This window comes from Sardina pilchardus, chromosome 23 (genome assembly GCF_963854185.1).
Source record: "Sardina pilchardus chromosome 23, fSarPil1.1, whole genome shotgun sequence".
NCBI lineage: Eukaryota > Metazoa > Chordata > Actinopteri > Clupeiformes > Clupeidae > Sardina > Sardina pilchardus.
In genome coordinates this window covers 10,872,659-10,889,579 of record NC_085016.1, presented here as the reverse complement: position 1 = coordinate 10,889,579, position 16,921 = coordinate 10,872,659, and the positions used below count along the sequence as shown (strand labels likewise).

Sequence of the window (16,921 nt, the reverse complement as noted above, 5' to 3'; positions counted from 1 at the left end):
ATTATGTGATGAACAGTTCACCCAACCAATCAGTAAGCAGCAAATTCCAATACTGTTACGTTATGTGGAGCCGATTATGGCAAGCCACAGAGCCAGAATTAAAAACACATACACAGGCTGAGTGCAGCTATAACACAGTCAGGTTCGGAGAGAAACACGGACATAATAACGCAATGTAACACTCAGATCGGTCCGATCGATTAAAAACACAGCCCAGTCAGAGTTAAATCAACCATACAAAATAGGGTACCAGTACATCACATGTGTGGTTTAAGTCAATCCCATGACATGCGTCTTAGTCAGGTTCCAATTCTAAGGCAAAGGCGAGTGCTCACTCACTTGGTTTTGGTGCTCAGTTAACACTCACCACAAGAAAACACCAGTCTTTAGTTGTTCGCTTTCTATTTGTAAACATATTTTTATTCATGAGTATACGACTTGATTAGGGTATTAAAACTGTTTGCTCATTTTAGTACATTCCTTAACTTCCATGCGGAGTTTAACATGATGCTAGTCTTTGAAAGGAATCTCTTTTTTTTAAGGAGCCGCTAAGGCTCTTGAGTTTTCAGAACAAAATCTTCGACCAAAGTAAAAGCCCACCCCAAAAAATCAAGGGAATATGACTGCACAAGTCATAAACCTCTCTTTGATTTGGTCTCTTCTGCTTCTACTTTAGGTGTGTGTGTGTGTGTGTGTGTGTGTGTTTGTGTGTATGTGCGTGTGTGTAGGGCATGGAGATTTATCTACCTCCTTAGATATTAAAACACTATCGGTGATAAGATTGCTTTTAATTCAGTATAAAAATAGAAAAGTCACTGCACCAAGTGACTTGGGATATATTGCTCCTTCTAACTTCCCACGCAAAGGGACAATTTAATAAAACATATGACAACAAAATCGGACAGAGAGGACAACTTTTAGGAGCCGTGTAAACTAGTGGAATTTCTCACCAACTGAGAGATCAGAACTATCCCAGCTACCTCAAAAATAAAAACAAAACAAAACAAAACAATACACACAATGACACTGTTAACATGCTAAGCCTAGTTCTGACTGACAACCTCAAGTCAAGTCATTAGAGGCAAACTCAGGTCAATCGTTTGAGGCAGTTCCCCTCTTCAGGCACAAGGGGGCACCGATGAGCGATAAGTGTCTGTGGTTAGGACAGCAACCAACACTGTGCCCCCACTTCGTGAGAATACAGAGCACTACACCAGGCTTAAGGCTGGGAGAGACTACTCCCAACTATATCTCCCCAGCACAACACATCAAAAACAAAGTGTTTGTGCGTGCATGAGTGAGTGTGTGTGTGTGTATGTGTGTGTGTGTATGTGTATGTGTGTGTGTGTGTGTGTGTTTGTGTGTGTCTGTGTGTGGATATAATCTGTGTTTCCTTGTACCGTTCTCCTACATCAGTGGCCATTGTGCAGTTATTTGGTTTTTACAACACCAATCTCCATCCCAACACACAAAAAAACTCTACTGAAATAATTACAAAAAGGAACACCTAGCATATAAACATGAAACAATAAAGAAAAAAAAATCACATAAAACCTATTCATTTCATGTTTGGTATGAAAATGGAAGAATCAAAATCATAAAAACCAACACAGAGAGGGGATGTGATCGGATGAATGGAGATGTCCTATTCTGCCTGCTGTCTTTGACAGCACCTATATGTGTTCTGAAAAACAGTGGGGAAGGAGGGTGGAGGTGGTGGGGGGTGGTGGTGGAGGGAGGGACTTCTACACGTCACTCAAGACAAATCTAACCAATGAGCTGCCCCAGTGCAGTTTTATAAAGGCCTTCCTGTTGGTCAAGCGAAAGGCAAGGGGCAGGCCTGCTATGACACTGCTACAGTAGGTGTGGTCCAGGGCCCAGGGAGGTCTGAGGCAAGAATAGTGGGTCATTTTGTGGAGCTGTGGAGGGGGAGGGGCCAGGTGGAGTGGGTGTGGCCAGGCGGAGTGGGTGGAGACAAAAGGTGGGGTATTAGTTGGGAGAGGGCGGGGTGAAGTGTCTAAGCATCAAATGGGAGCCATTTGACAGGGTGCTCAAAAGTCCATCGGTCACTTTGCTTTAGTGCAATTTGTTTGAGTGGCGGGGGGGGTCGGGGGGAGGAGGATTTCACAGAAAGCCACAAAAGGACCCACTATCCAAAGCCCCTCGTTAGTCCCCCATGTCATTCGTGTGAGTACTTCAGAAGAGATGAACTCAAATTATACTCAAAAGACAAGAAAAACAAACTCCTTTGAATATGAGTTATTGTTTTTTAGTTTTAGTTTGTTTTCTTTTTTTCCTTTCTTTTCTTTTCTTTTCTTTTTCTCTTCAACGTGGAGAATGCTGCTTGGTAATTTTGGCGTGCATCTACTAACGGTTTGAATACTGAGGTGAATAAAATAGAGGAAAAAAAAACTGCTGCATTTGTTTTTGTGTCATTTTTTTTTTTTTTTTTTTTTGTCTGCAGTGCTCGTCTTCTAGCCACGAGGGCAGGTGGCAGTCTCAAGACCCTCAGGGGGGGGCGGTCATCTCCCATCATCCCGCAGGGTAGTGACTAGGGGATAGTGGGTCTCTTTGAGGACTTTCAGGGTAGAGTGGGGTATGGGCAACATATGAGTCCTAGAGAGAGGAGAACACAGCACATAAGCCAAAAAAATAACGGCGTAACAAAAGGGATTTGAAGGAGACAAACACAAAAACCAAAACCAAAAAAAAGGTAAAATAAGGAACTAAAGGAAAGGGGGAAAAAAGGAGGAAATCAAAGAGAGGAAAAGGGAAAAAAAAACCACAATGTGCAACTTCACAAGCTAAGAGAAGCTACATGGTCTGGCAGACATGTTCAACATGACAAACACAGCATGCAGGCAAGGAGAAGATGACACTGAACAATGACTCTGACATGCTACACATGAGATGGAGTGGGAGGGGGGGGCAGGGGGGGGGGGGCAGAGGAGGGTCAGGAGTATGAGGGGACAGAGTTGTTAGTGTGGTGGGGGAGAGAGGGCCAGGCTCCTGCCGTCTAAGTAACTGGAGGACTGAAGGAATGATGGTCAAAGGCTGTTGGTCAACTGCTAGTTTTAAGTGGTGGCTCCTAGGGTGTCCACCCCTAAGCATGCCCGGTTTGACTGGAGATCTGGCTTACCGCCCCACCCAACCCTAAACCCTAAGGCAAAATCCTGGAGCTGGGTCCTCCTACAGCCCTACGTCTTAAACAGGTCTGAGCTTTCATATGCATTTCAGAATGCAGCGAGTCAAAAAAACACACAGAGAGAGACTGGGATTAGTGTGTGAGAGTGTGTGTGTAACAGAAGGAGAGAGAGAGAGAGAAAGAGAGAGAGAAAGAGAGAGAGAGAGGAGCGCAAGAGAGCAAGAGAAAGAAAGAGCGAGGAGGAAGAGAGGAAGAGTGGAAGAAGGATGGTGTACTCACACTGCTGACTGGGGTCGGTGTCGGTGGTCAGCTTGACGTAGTTGGAGGGGAAGAGGCCCACGGAGCCGTTCAGTTCGCCCTTCCACCAGTCGGGGTCCTCCCTGCTCAGGACGTTGATGATTTGACCTTTGCCGAAGGGCAGCTCGTCGTCATTCTGCGCCGTGTAGTCATACATGCCGATCACCTGACATACTGGTGTCAACAACAACAAAAAAAAAACAGACAAGTCAAATCTAGAACTATAGCAGCAACCTGAAACTTAACTGGAATTATTATGCATCTCAAAAAATATTCAAGTAAAGGTGTTATACATAAAGGGTAATATACTAAAAACAAACAAACAAACAACAAACAAACAAACAGTGTTGTATACATCAGGTCGCTAGGTTCGCACCTGCGCTTGGTGTGGGTAGTTTGGGGGGCGTCGGCTCCGTGGGCGTGGTCTTACTGGTGCTTGGGCTCAATAGTTTGACATAATTGGCCGGGAACCAACCAATCTGTCGCTTCTTCCCCCTCGCCTGCATGGAGTAAAACATGAACACCAATCACAGAATCAGAAATGTGAGAAAAGAAACTCTAAACAAAATTATATGAAACAATCAATGTATAGAGGAGATAAATTAAATCACTTTGACCAAAATGGACACTTGAGTACCCAAACCCTGTAAATGGTAGGCATATAAGCCTGCGGATGACCACAACAGTTAGCTGCTATTAGTCATTAGTATTAACGAAAGAAAAGCGTGCACATGCACACACACACACACACACACACGTAAGAACCTTTTTACAGTCTATGGTAAGAACCTGATCAATAACCATGCCTCAATTGATGAACACCTGTTTGAATTTGGGCCAGGCGTCTATGTGGGCCAGGCCTTTAAATCCTTTCACACAAAACCTCAGCTTAGTAAAGATGGGAAATGCTATCAAATTGATTACAGTATAAATAATCGAAGAATGGACACATATTTAGACTTTTTCCACAACCTACTTTTGTGCTCATGGTCTGTGTAAAATTACCTGAACGAATGAATTGTGGACAAAATTGTAACAAATTCTGGCTAACACTGCTAGCCTTTCATTAGTGGAAAATGTGTGTTTTACTGTAAGCAGTGCTGTGTAGTTTAACTTTTCAGTGCGCAAAGCAGCATAGAACTAGCTCAAGCAGGTGATCTGTTGGCCTTTAAAGCTGATGATAGATGGGTCAACTTTTTGAGCAGTGTTGCGGGGCAATGTTCCTCAATACGGTGGTTCTGCGTTCCCACTTATATAAGGCAACCAGTTAGCTTCCGGAGAACTTTAATCATCAGCAGGCAAATTATCACGATCATCCATTCAGAATGAATGGAACTGGTGGTTGCCCAGCAACATTGCTCAAAAGTTGCCCCGTGTACCATACCCTTAAGAGATTTTATACAAGCAAAAAAACTTCAACTCTTAAAAGCGCAAAGCCAGTGTATTCAGTTGTCAGTCAGTATATAGGCAAACTGTGTGTTGCTTAGGAACGAGATAGAACTTATTATGGTCAGAGCGTTGTGTTACGCTTACCGCTGTCGTTTGCCGCTGGCTGGTGTGATCCCTGCCTTAATCAAGTTTTTACGGTATGTGTAAGGGCTTAAAGTAAGGACATTTCTGCGCTTATCAGAAACATTCAATGCGATGGTATGTAATTATCTATCTTGGCTGGGCCCATGAAGCACAGGAGAACCTTAAGGCAATATAGACACCCAACTACATTTGTGTACTCATTTAACCATAGCTCCACACACGCATGCACACAAGCACACACTATCGAATCAAGTCAGTCTCAAACATTTTGTACATGCGGATCATGACTTCAAATTACAGAAATGATTTGCAACTGTGAAAATGACAGGTCAAACAGTACTGTAGAAAAGACTGTACTGTATATTTCTAATATTGACAATGACTTGTTGCACAAATCATTTTCACGGTTACAAAATCATTCCTTAAAAGTCACGATACACACGCACAAGACGAGTCGGATCTGATATTGACTCCATAACACACACCTGCAGCTCCCCCTCCCACCAGCCTCCAGGGTTCTTCTTGCGAATGAGGATGAGCTGGCCGGGGGCCAGAGTCAGCTGCTCGGCCCCTGTGGCTGTGTAGGGGGCTATGACCTGTGCAATCTCTGCAGGGGGGGGGGGGGGGGTGGAGACAGGGAGACGTTAATCTGAGATGGGGTCAATCTGAGGTGGTACTGTAAAGACATGATAGACATAATCCCAAATCTGGGAAGTTAGAGACACTTAGAAGTTAGGCTGAAGACAAGACTCCCCCCCCCCGCCCCCCCCACCTTCTGTTTTCAAATCCCAATAAAAGGCACTGTAGTTACTAGCCTCAGAATGACCACTCTACAGGCATGCATTCCACAGGCTTAAAACTGAACAGAGGTCAGCGCACAATGGCCCATATACTGTATGTATGTATGTGAACTGGAGTGGGGATGATGATGCGCGGGGGGGCAGTGCATGTTGTGGTGTAAAGCAGTGGTGGTGGTGGTGGCATTAGTGGGTCTCTGAGAGGAGAAGAGAGAAGAGGAGACAGTAATGAGTGATGCTGCTGCTCCATGCTGCTGTGTACCTGGCTTCTTCCCCAGACTCCCCGTCTTCCCTGCTGCTGCCAAAGCCTGTTGGGGGAGAGAGGGAGGGAAGGAAGGAGGGAGGAAGGGAGGGAGGGAGGGAGGGAGAGAGAGAGAGGGAGGGAAGAGAGGGACACACATGGTTAGGCATGGTCCGGGATCCCTTGCTCTTTTCATACTCTTTCCATATCAGTCTTCCCTTCCTCATTCACACATGCCCATTCCCCATATACAAAATAGACAAAAATACACATACTAACACATAACACTACTCTTGGGGATACATGAACACATCTGAGCATTTTGAACATCAATCAAAACACAAAAGCAATGCATATGAAAGATAACATCACACATACAGTACATATTTGCTCACTCTTTCTCTCGCTCTCTCACACACACACACACACACACACACACACACACACACACACACACACACACACACACACTCACATCAGAGTCCTTGGGCTTGACGTAGTTGGAGGGAAAAACACCCGTCCTTCCTCCCACTACTCCTGTCCACCAATCGCCTTCCTTCTTGGTAACAGTGATGACGTCCCCCTGCTGGAACGTCAGGTCGCCTTGTTCCGTGCTCTCATACGTGTACATGGCTATGTACTCTACACACCAGGAGACAAAACACACACACACACACACACACACACACACACACACACATTGCAACGGCCAGATTAATTACTTGCGTGAAGGTCTAACCTGAAGTATATTGTTGTAATGTTATTATTGTTTATGTGCTATGACTGTGTGTGTGTGTGTGTGCCTGTGTGTTTGTTTGCATGTGAGTGTGACTCTGTGTGTTTGTTTGCATGTGAGTCTGAATGTCCGTCAGTGAGTAGAACCAAGATAATCTGTGTGGTGTGTGGTGGTGAAGTGGTGTGGTGTGGTGTGGTGTGTGTGTCTAAAAAAGAGACAGAAACGGAGTATGAGTGTGACTTGTGTCAGTGAGTAATCTGTGTGTGTGTGTGTGTGATGCCGCACCTTCTCCGAGTTCCAGGGGTTTGCTGGGTGAGGGGCTGGGCCTCTTCACACTTGGTGGGCTTTCTGATGAGCCTGACTCAATACTGCAACACACACATACACACATTACAATACAAAAAAACTCAAACAAACATCATCTTCACTCCATTCAAATTCTGCACATATTTCCTGTGATGATCATTTACAACAGGATTTAAATGTTCTATATTACTGGTATTACTTCAATATTTGACCTGTTCATCAAAGTGTATAACGACATTTGTCCACTCCCCCATGCTCTCTTTTCTCTGTCTTTGTCCCTTGTCTCCATCCTTTGACTTAGATCTTTTTCAAACTCATCTCATCCTAAATCCCCCCCACCCTTATCCCCTGCCTACCTGCCCCCTGGCGTCTCCCTATCCACGCTGTCCGCGTACCTGACGGACTTGCGCACGGAGTCAAATAACCATTCTAATGACTCCAAAGCTGATCATTTAAGGCAAAGCAAAACGTGCAAAGTTCATCTTTAATTCTCCCCACTTGATAAACCCCCACCCTTATCCCCTGCCTAACCGCCCCCTGGCGTCTCCCTACCCAGAGTGACCAATCCCTATCCAGGCTGACTGCGTACTGTACCTGACGGACTTGCGCACGGGGCCTGAGATGAGCTTGACGTAGGACTTGGGGAACCAGCCCCTCTGGCCCAGCACCTCGCCGAACCACCACATGTCCTGCTGCTCCAGCACCGTGATCACCTCGCTCTTGTTGAAGTTCAGGTGGTTGTCCTTCTTGGCCCGCCACGGGTACAGGGCCTGCGCCTGCAGACCCTCCACCTTCTCACCCTGACCAGAGGACGAGAGGAGACGCGGTTAACCATACTGCACCTCAACAACAAACTGTTACAGTCATTTCCTGTCATTTCCTGCAGACCCTCCACCTTCTCACCCTGACCAGAGGACGAGAGGAGACGCGGTCAACCACACTGCACCTCAACAACAAACTATTTACAGTCATTTCCTGTGTATTAACCGCATTGTGTGTGTAAGCCGCAGGAGTGTGTTCATCAATGCAAGTTAAAAGGAACAAAACCATATGAATACCATATCAACTGCCGCCGTGTGTTAAACTCATAGCTGAAGAAACTTTGCAATATCGATGTATGAGCCGCGGCTAATAGTCGGGAAATTATGGTAAGAAGCCCCTAGATCCAAGCCAGTGGCTTACCTCAAACCAGTGTGTGTGTGTGTGTGTATATGTTTGAGTGAGAGAGTGGTTGAGTGACTGAGTGGGTGAAAGAAAGTAGGAAAAAGAGAGAGACAGAGAGAGAGAGAAATAGAGAGAAAGAATGTGAGTATGTGTGTGTGTGTGTGTGTGTGAGAGAGAGAAAGTTGAGTGACTGAGTGGGTGAAAGAAAGAAAGAAAAGAGAGAAACAGAGAGAGAAAGGGAGAGAGAATGTGTATACTGTATGTGTGTGTGTGAGTTGTGAATGAAAGAGAGAGCGAAAAAAGAATGTATTTGTAACCTCGAACCAGTGCTTGTGTATGTATGCGTGAGTATGTGAGTGGTTGAGTGACTGAATGGGTGAAAGAAGGAAAGTAGGAAAGAGAGAAAGAAAGAAAGAGAGAATGTGTATGTGTGTGTGTGTGTGTGTGAGTAGTGAAAGAAAAAGAAAGAGACAGAGAGAGAGAGAGTGTGTGTGTATGTGTGTATGTGTGTGTGAGAGAGAGAGAGAGTAGCGAAAGAGAGAGAAAAAGAGCGTGTGTCTGTGACTGTGTAGCAGCAGCGGTACCGTACCTGTCCCAGTACAGGTGAGGGCGAGGAGCCGCTGAGGGTGGCGGGGGTGAAGGCCGAGCGCTGGCGCAGGGGACCTCCGCTGGGCACCGATAGGCTGGGCTGGGGCACCGGGGGAGGGGCCGTGGCAGGGGCCGCCTGGGAGGGCCACGCATCCCAGCCGTCACTATCAGGCTTGTCCACCGAGTTGGAGGGCCACCTGAGGGAGGGACACACACACACACACACACACACACACACACACACACACACACACACACACACACACACACACACACACAAATCATACAAAAATCACAACAAATACACACTAAAATCATCGATCATCAGCAAACAATACAATAGCCTATTCACAAAAAGTCAGGGATATTTAGCTTTCGGGTGAAATTTCAGGATGAGCCTAAAATTTACTATAACCTTTACAGGTGAACTTAATGTGACCTAGTGAATTTCAGTACTACTGAGACATTCAATTTGACCCAAAAGCCAGAAGTCTTTTTGTGAGTGGTATACGTACTTACTACACACACATATCCACACAATCATAGATTCAAATAAACTCATCATTACAAGGTAAGTCTTACTAAATACTAAATACTAAATACTAAAAGCGAAATTGAGATGGTTTTTTTGCTCAGCTGTGGGTGACTCACGTCGTGCTGAAATCCGCCCAGTTACCGGAGGCTGAGGACGACGAGGAGGCGGCGGCAGCAGCGGCGCCCGGAGTAGGAAGAGGGGGAGGGGGAGCTGCTGATTGGCCAGGGACCATCTCAGGGGGCGGGGGCTGGATGGCGGAGGGCGTGGGCGTGGTGGGTGTGGTGGGCGTGATGCGGGTGCCGGGCAGCTTGGGGGCGGGGCCGGAGGTGGCCGCCGCGGTGCGCAGGCTGGGCGGGACCTCGGATTCCGGAATCTTCTCAGCGTAGTTGGCGGGGAACCAGCCGGTCTTTCCCTTCAGCTCGCCCCCCAGCCAACCAGGCTCTCCCGTCTGGGTCTCGTCCACCTGTGGGTTAGTGACCGACAATGACGACTGCCGTCTCTAGCAGTGACCGACAATGACGACGGCCGTCTCTAGCAGTGACCGACAATGACGACTGCCGTCTCTAGCAGTGACCGACAATGACGACGGCCGTCTCTAGCAGTGACCGACAATGACGACGGCCGTCTCTAGCAGTGACCGATAATGACGACGGCCGTCTCTATACGCTGTGCTGCTTACTGTAGTATACTAGACCTGGGGTAAGGCAATGCCGTCATCATAATTCAAAACTGAACATTTTTGTTATTTAAAAAGTGGGGTAGTGACCGACAATGACGACTGCCGTCTCTAGCAGTGACCGACAATGACGACGGCCGTCTCTACACACTGCGCTGCTTACGTAGTATACTAGACCTGGGGTAAGGCAATGCCGTCATCATAATTCAAAACTGAACAGTATTGTTATTTAAAAAGTGGGAGTTGGGACCCCCCGGGGAGTTGTGAGATGATTTTGAGAAAAATCATAATTGTAACAAAAAAAAGAAAAAAATAGTACAGTAGATACATTTCAAATAAAAGCCAAAAGTCTTTGCCCCTTCTGACCCTGATTCATTAGCAGAAGCAGCATCTGTTTCATCATGGTTCAGTATGGTTGTTAAATCATATTACAGTTGTTAGGCTGTTACTGTATGCCCTTTTGCTTGTGTTTCGATTGGCCTATTAGTGCATGTGCACTGTTGCATGCAAGTTTGAATACTTCTCTACCACCCCCGGGGATATCGGGGGTCGTAACTCACTGGCACCGCTATTTTAGGGGTCACAGACTGAAAAGTTTGAGTTGCTCTAGTGCAACATGGCAGAGTCAGACGTTAGAATTTGAACACACATTTGCTTTTCCCATTGCATTTAGTTTTGACCAATATCACATATGATTCGTGGTGTTGTTTCAGCATGAATTATTTTGCCAAGAATGATCTATATAGATCATGCCTTTCACCATGGACATGCTCAAATAATAGCAATTAAAAAAAGGATCATACAATATTTACATAAGATATGTAAATGTATGCATTTACATGTATGTATGGATTCATATCAAGCAGAAACACCACATATCATAGTGTGCTACAGGAGACAATACGATACGAGACGATACGAGCCGATATGACACGATACTTGTACAAAAACACAGGCATGTGGACAAGCAAGCACAGATATTTTCACAATGCAAGGGAAGCAAGCACAACAGGCACACGGCAATGTTGCAGAAATTATTATAGAAATATGAATTTAGACAAAGACTAATCAAGATGATGAAGCACAAAAGTAAACAAAGCTTTAAAAAAAAAAAAAAAGGACTTTTTTCCCCAATCATCTACCTAATTGCCAATCCCTAGCCTTAAAAGGATGTCGAGTCACTGAGCAAATATCACCAGAAAAAGTTAAATAAAACATAATGAACCTAAAACATACTGAAGAATGTATCATAAAAACAAAGTGACCATTGCATCAGTGAAGTCCACTAAACTAAACTAAACTAAAGCTAAGTAGACAAAATCTGCTTGCAAATGTATCATCATTAGCAAGGTCCTAAGCACAAACATTCATGGGTCAGCCCAATGCTCCCACACACTAAAAAGCAGCTCTGGTTGATGTATGGAACACTGTACCCATTATTTACTATTAAATATGTGCCATGTGCCAAGATAGACCGCCCTGTATTCACTTCCTCCTCCTAACCTTATTTTCTGGAATTTTATCTTGGTTTTACTGACTCAACTTTTTAGGCATTGTCAGACCTATTTATCTCAACTAAATTCTTATTTTGTGCATATCTGTCAGTACTGTAACGTGTTGTGTCTATTGTTGTGTGGTACAGTATGTGTACCTGTTTGCAATCAAATTGCCCATTGGGGATATTGAAACTGAACTGAACTGAACTGAACTGAACTGAACTGAACTGAACTGAACTGAACTGTGATGTGATGTGCTCTTCACAGTTTATCAGTAAACATACTCAGTTCCTCATGTGTGGCAGACTATCAGTTCCTCAGGCCTATACTGTAAGGGACCCATTATGGAGACCTTATGCAGCAGCCTAACTCAGTGCTCTTGGGAGGTGGGATTCTAACAACACAGACCAATGGGAGCAAGCGGAATGCGGGCAGGGTGAGGATGATTGGATGAGGGAGCACAAGCCTGCACTTACCCACTCTCCCTTCACCTTCAGAGCGAGCGCAGGAGAGAGCCAAGGGGGCAGAAGTTAGTTGAAGGCAGCGTCTATCATTACCATGAGTACATGCGCGCGCACACACACACACACACACACACACACACACACACACACACACACACACGCAGCACACACACACGCAGCGCACACACACGCAGCACACGAGTGTGGGGTCCTCACCATGACGATGTCTCCAGGCGTGATGGTGATTTCATCATGGCTACGGGCATCAAAAGGGTACAGCGCTCGATAGTAGACCACTTTCATCTTATCCTGGATGGAACTCATTGCAGGGGGCTTATCTAAGGTGCACGCGCACACACACATTGGAAATCAAAGAACTTTCTCTCAAATACACACACATATAACTTAGACACAGACGTATACTGCTGAATCGCAAGTACCATCAACCATCATCACCTGTCTCATATTCCCCATTCGAACACACGTGTACACACACACACATACGTAGACAGACACACACACGTAGACACACACACACACACGCGTAGACACACACGTAGACACACACACACACACACGTAGACACACACGCGCGCACACACACGTAGACACACACACACACACTCACACACGTAGACACACACACACACACACACACACGTAGACACACACACACGTAGACACACACGCGCGCACACACACACGTAGACACACACACACACACTCACACACGTAGACACACACACACACACACACACACGTAGACACACACACACGTAGACACACACGCGCGCACACACACACACGTAGACACACACACACACGTAGACACACACACACACACACACACACACACGTAGACACACACACACACACACACACACCTCCCGTGGGCCACGGTGCCTGGCCCAGCAGTTTTGGCTGTGGCTGCGGCGGAGGCATGAAGAGCTGGCTGAGTTTCTCCGGCGTGTCCTTACGCACGGTCACCTCCTCCTCGTTCACGCTCACGCTGCTCAGCCACGCCTGCGCCGGAGGCGGCGTGGGAGTGGGGGCCGGGGACGACGCCCCCTCGTCTGTACCCGACAACCTGGAAGGGTCAAAGGTCAAATCAGTGCCATGATGACTAAAGTGCTCCAGGGCAGGAGCCTGCTAACCCCAAATCCATCTCTTTTGCATTCCGACACGCTAGTTTCAGAAGCGGTATCGGTCCAGAACAGACCAGGTATGTATCAAAAGCAAAGCTAAAGGTGGAAGGTGGAAAACTGCCTTTGGAACAACTCTGAAACAGCGCACTTGGTGGAATAGCAAACACTGGCTGATGAAACGAAACGCAGATGGATTGGTGGAAAACAGGGGCTACGCATGAGAAGTAACTTCAGCCTTTATTCACACAACACCGTTCTCTGCTCTGGAACACGAAGAAGTAAAGAAGCGCGCTCAACACCTTAGTGCTTCAACTGGGTGCTTTAAACTTTCTTGATACTAAATCAAAGACTTTGAAAATAACTTAAGCAAGCACTGAGTTTCTTTTGCTTTTCAATCGCCTCACAAACGTTTCGGGTGGACACCCTTTTTCAGTGTGAGATGTGGCGATTTCCCGAAACATTTGTGAGGCGATTAAACAGCAAAAGAAACTGTTGAGTGCTCTGCTCTGGAACACCCCGTCCTGAACCATACAAAACCCAGGACTCCAACTGAGACATCAGGTGTCCTTCAATGTGTGGCTGTGTTAGAGACTAAATGATGTAAACATGGCCACACAAACCATCCTCTTGTATCAACACAGTACCTCCATACCATCAAACCCAAACACATCCAAAACTATGCTTAACATAGGACTTAAAACTCCTGAAACGCACACACATACACTCAGAAAGTGCGTACCCACACACACACGCGCGCGCACACACACACACACACACCTGGCCTCAGGCAGCTCTACGGACTTCCTGTCGTCGATGACGGGCTGGCCGTCGTCCTCCAGCGGCTCCATCTGCTTGTGCCGCTGCTGCTGCTTGACGTGGATCTCCCTGAGCTCCTGCAAAGCATGATGGGATAGAGGAGGACAGGTGAGGGGAGGAGGCACGGGGGGGAGGGGGGGGGGCAGGAGGGGGGATGGGGGGGCGCAAGGAGGGTTGCTTCTGCTCAAGGTGACAGCAAACACACTCTCATTCTCACACACACACACACACACATACACAAGACACACACACCACACACACACAGACGCACGCGCTGGCGCTGTCTGCCGCTGTTACCCTGCAAGCGCCACTCAAGACTCAGGTGCCACTCTCCTCTGTTCATCCCCTCAAAGTCCCCAACAGGAACCAGTCTTCTCTCTGCCCTGCCTTTCACACCTGCCGACAGGTGTGTGAGAGAATGGGGGTGTGTGTATGTGTGTAACACTGTAGCATTTACGTACCTTCTTGAGTGTGTGTGTGTGTGACTTCATGTACATGTCTATGGTATGGGCTGTTGGATGCGCTGAGTGCTTTGAGACACACTTGCATGGAACGCGGGGTGACAGACAGGTGAGCTCACATGGCGACCCGCAGCAGGGGCTGCTGGGAGGCTCCTGCGAGCCACCGTTGTCACGGAAACAGAACTCACGGTTACAGTTCCCAGAGATGACTCTGGGGGGGGGAGGGGGGCGGCAGGGGTGGTCTGGTGTGTCGGCAACCAGGACACGACACAACGCTGCTTATGTTTATGTGGGGTCCCGCACTTCCAAACTTCACTGACCTAAATCATACTTACTCAAACTTCCCCTTTGCATCAATGTGTGAAATATGCTCATGTGACTTTGTGAAGATTTGAGAGAAGACTGAAAACATCCTCTATGTAGTAAAGCATGGATTATTTCTACTGTTGCATGAGCACTATACCGAATGCTAACATAAAAATAATCTATTTATTTATTTTTTATTTAATTTATTTTATCTACTACTGTATTTTAACAACTCATACTTTTACCAAAATAATAACAACATCCTAAATGAGTTCTCGACGCCTGCTTCATGGGAACACTCTCAGGTGTGTTTGGACAGGTGTACTGTAGACAGAACAGCTATTGTACTTCTATTAACCACAGAACTGCTGCTGTTACAGTGACTCTGATCACCATCTGTTCCTCCACAGCCTCCATCACAAACTAAACCCCCATTCCAACATAAGCAAAGACAGGAGCTAAAACACATCACAAGATCTTCAAAGCCACTTCAAGCTACAGGCGCAAAGAGCAAGTACCAACCAATTAGCATTAGAGCACACACACACACTTACACAAGCACACTCTCTTACATACATACACACACACGCACGCACACACACACACACACACACACACACACACACACACACACACACACACACAAAAGCGCACACGCACACACCGAGCTGACAAACCAAAGCTGGGTCACAGTTGGAGGAGCACACACGGTTAGCACTCATGAACTGGACTGGTTATCACAATGAGAATGATCATCATCTTCATCATCATCATCATCACCATGCTATACACATACGTGAGTGTGTAGGGGCCAAAATCAAGCAATAGTGATTGATTAGCAATAGTGATTGATCTCTGTACGGAGAGAAGAGAATGAACCTAGGCCTTTTTAACGCTAAGGTTACAAAGAGAACGCCGGGTAAGACAAAACAAAAAATCTCAAAGTGAAGTGACTCAGCATAAAAGGCAACACATTAAGTAACATTAATAAATACAAACTAAAGCGTTGCTGAATGGAATACTCAACACTCTTGAGAACAACGTAGCCCTCACTTTGAGACAGCTATGCGTGTCTAGCAACACTCAAGGCAAATGCCAAAACAGTTATCATGAGAATAACCATAGCAAATCATTCTTAAATCTACTACTGAAAATCGGGCCCAAATTAAATTACAGTCAAATTGAATCCAGTGACATTTTAGGTCGTAAACTAAATGACCAAAAAATCTAATTGAAAAAGCCCTTTAAAAAATAAATAATAACAATAAAAAAAAGGAATTGACCACATCCAGATTCATGGAGAGATGAGAAAGCCAGCAATGACAAACACACACACACACACAGTTCACAGGGCATCTACTGTAGCTACTGCACTCCCTTCAGACTGGGGAGAGGGGCTGACCTGGAGCAGGCTTTCCCCACCGTCTAAGTGGGGGGGGGGGCAGGGGGGGGCTTGGGTGCAGCAGCATGGGGCATGTGTGGGGGTGGGAAGGGTGGGGTATTGGGGTGAAGTAGCGTAGCGTATTGTGGGGCTTGTATGGGGGAGGTGTAAGGGGTCAGAAAAGCGTGTGTGACAGAGTGTGTGCCAGTGAGTGAGTGTGAGTGAGTGTGTGTGAGTGTGTGTGTTGGTGTGTGTGAGTGTTGGTGTGTGTGTTGGGGGCGGGGGGCAGAGGGGAGACCTGGAGGTAGCACCCTATGCGCCTGAGACAGGCGGACAGGGAGGAGAGGCAATCCTGCAGCGACTTGTTCACCAGCGAGCCCTCCCACTGCAAGAGATACACACACGCACCCAGGAGGGCACCGGTCAGACCTGCTGCTGCCACATGGCTGGACAGGGGTGTGTGTGTGTGGGTGGGTGTGTGTGGGTGGATGTGTGTGTGTGTGTGTAATTGTGGTGGATGGTTATTTTGTGATGGTGAAGTATGGGTTGGAAAATGGGTCTGACTGTATGCACGTTTGTATGTGTGAGTGTGTGTCTGTGTGTCACCAAAATTCACAAATAAACAAATCAGATACGTACATAAATCAATCAGATCATTTTAGTCACAAATTTAATCAGCATTGTGGATTTAACGCTTAAAGCCAAGAAGCCAAACGGCTGGGCCTTTCTGTGTCTCTTCTGTGTCCAGGGTTCCAACACATTTCCCTTTTCAAAATTAAGGAAATTATACTATTAAAATGTAGAAACAGAGAGAATATTACAGGGGAGTACAGT

The 16,921-nt window shown here is 46.5% G+C and overlaps 1 protein-coding gene across 1 annotated transcript in view; it reads right to left on the bottom strand.

The window, feature by feature from the left end:
- itsn1 (intersectin 1 (SH3 domain protein)) overlaps positions 1-16,921 on the bottom strand; it is a 54,690-nt gene that overhangs the window by 11,607 nt on the left and 26,162 nt on the right. The window contains exons 17-28 of the mRNA XM_062528430.1: positions 13,901-14,016; positions 12,863-13,065; positions 12,195-12,316; positions 9,459-9,805; positions 8,809-9,004; positions 7,650-7,855; positions 7,035-7,117; positions 6,489-6,655; positions 6,035-6,080; positions 5,461-5,582; positions 3,819-3,942; positions 3,425-3,616 (exon numbers count right to left, since the gene is read on the bottom strand). Of these exons, the coding sequence (XP_062384414.1) occupies positions 3,425-3,616; positions 3,819-3,942; positions 5,461-5,582; positions 6,035-6,080; positions 6,489-6,655; positions 7,035-7,117; positions 7,650-7,855; positions 8,809-9,004; positions 9,459-9,805; positions 12,195-12,316; positions 12,863-13,065; positions 13,901-14,016 (1,924 nt within the window). The remainder of the gene's footprint in view (positions 1-3,424; positions 3,617-3,818; positions 3,943-5,460; positions 5,583-6,034; positions 6,081-6,488; positions 6,656-7,034; positions 7,118-7,649; positions 7,856-8,808; positions 9,005-9,458; positions 9,806-12,194; positions 12,317-12,862; positions 13,066-13,900; positions 14,017-16,921) is intronic.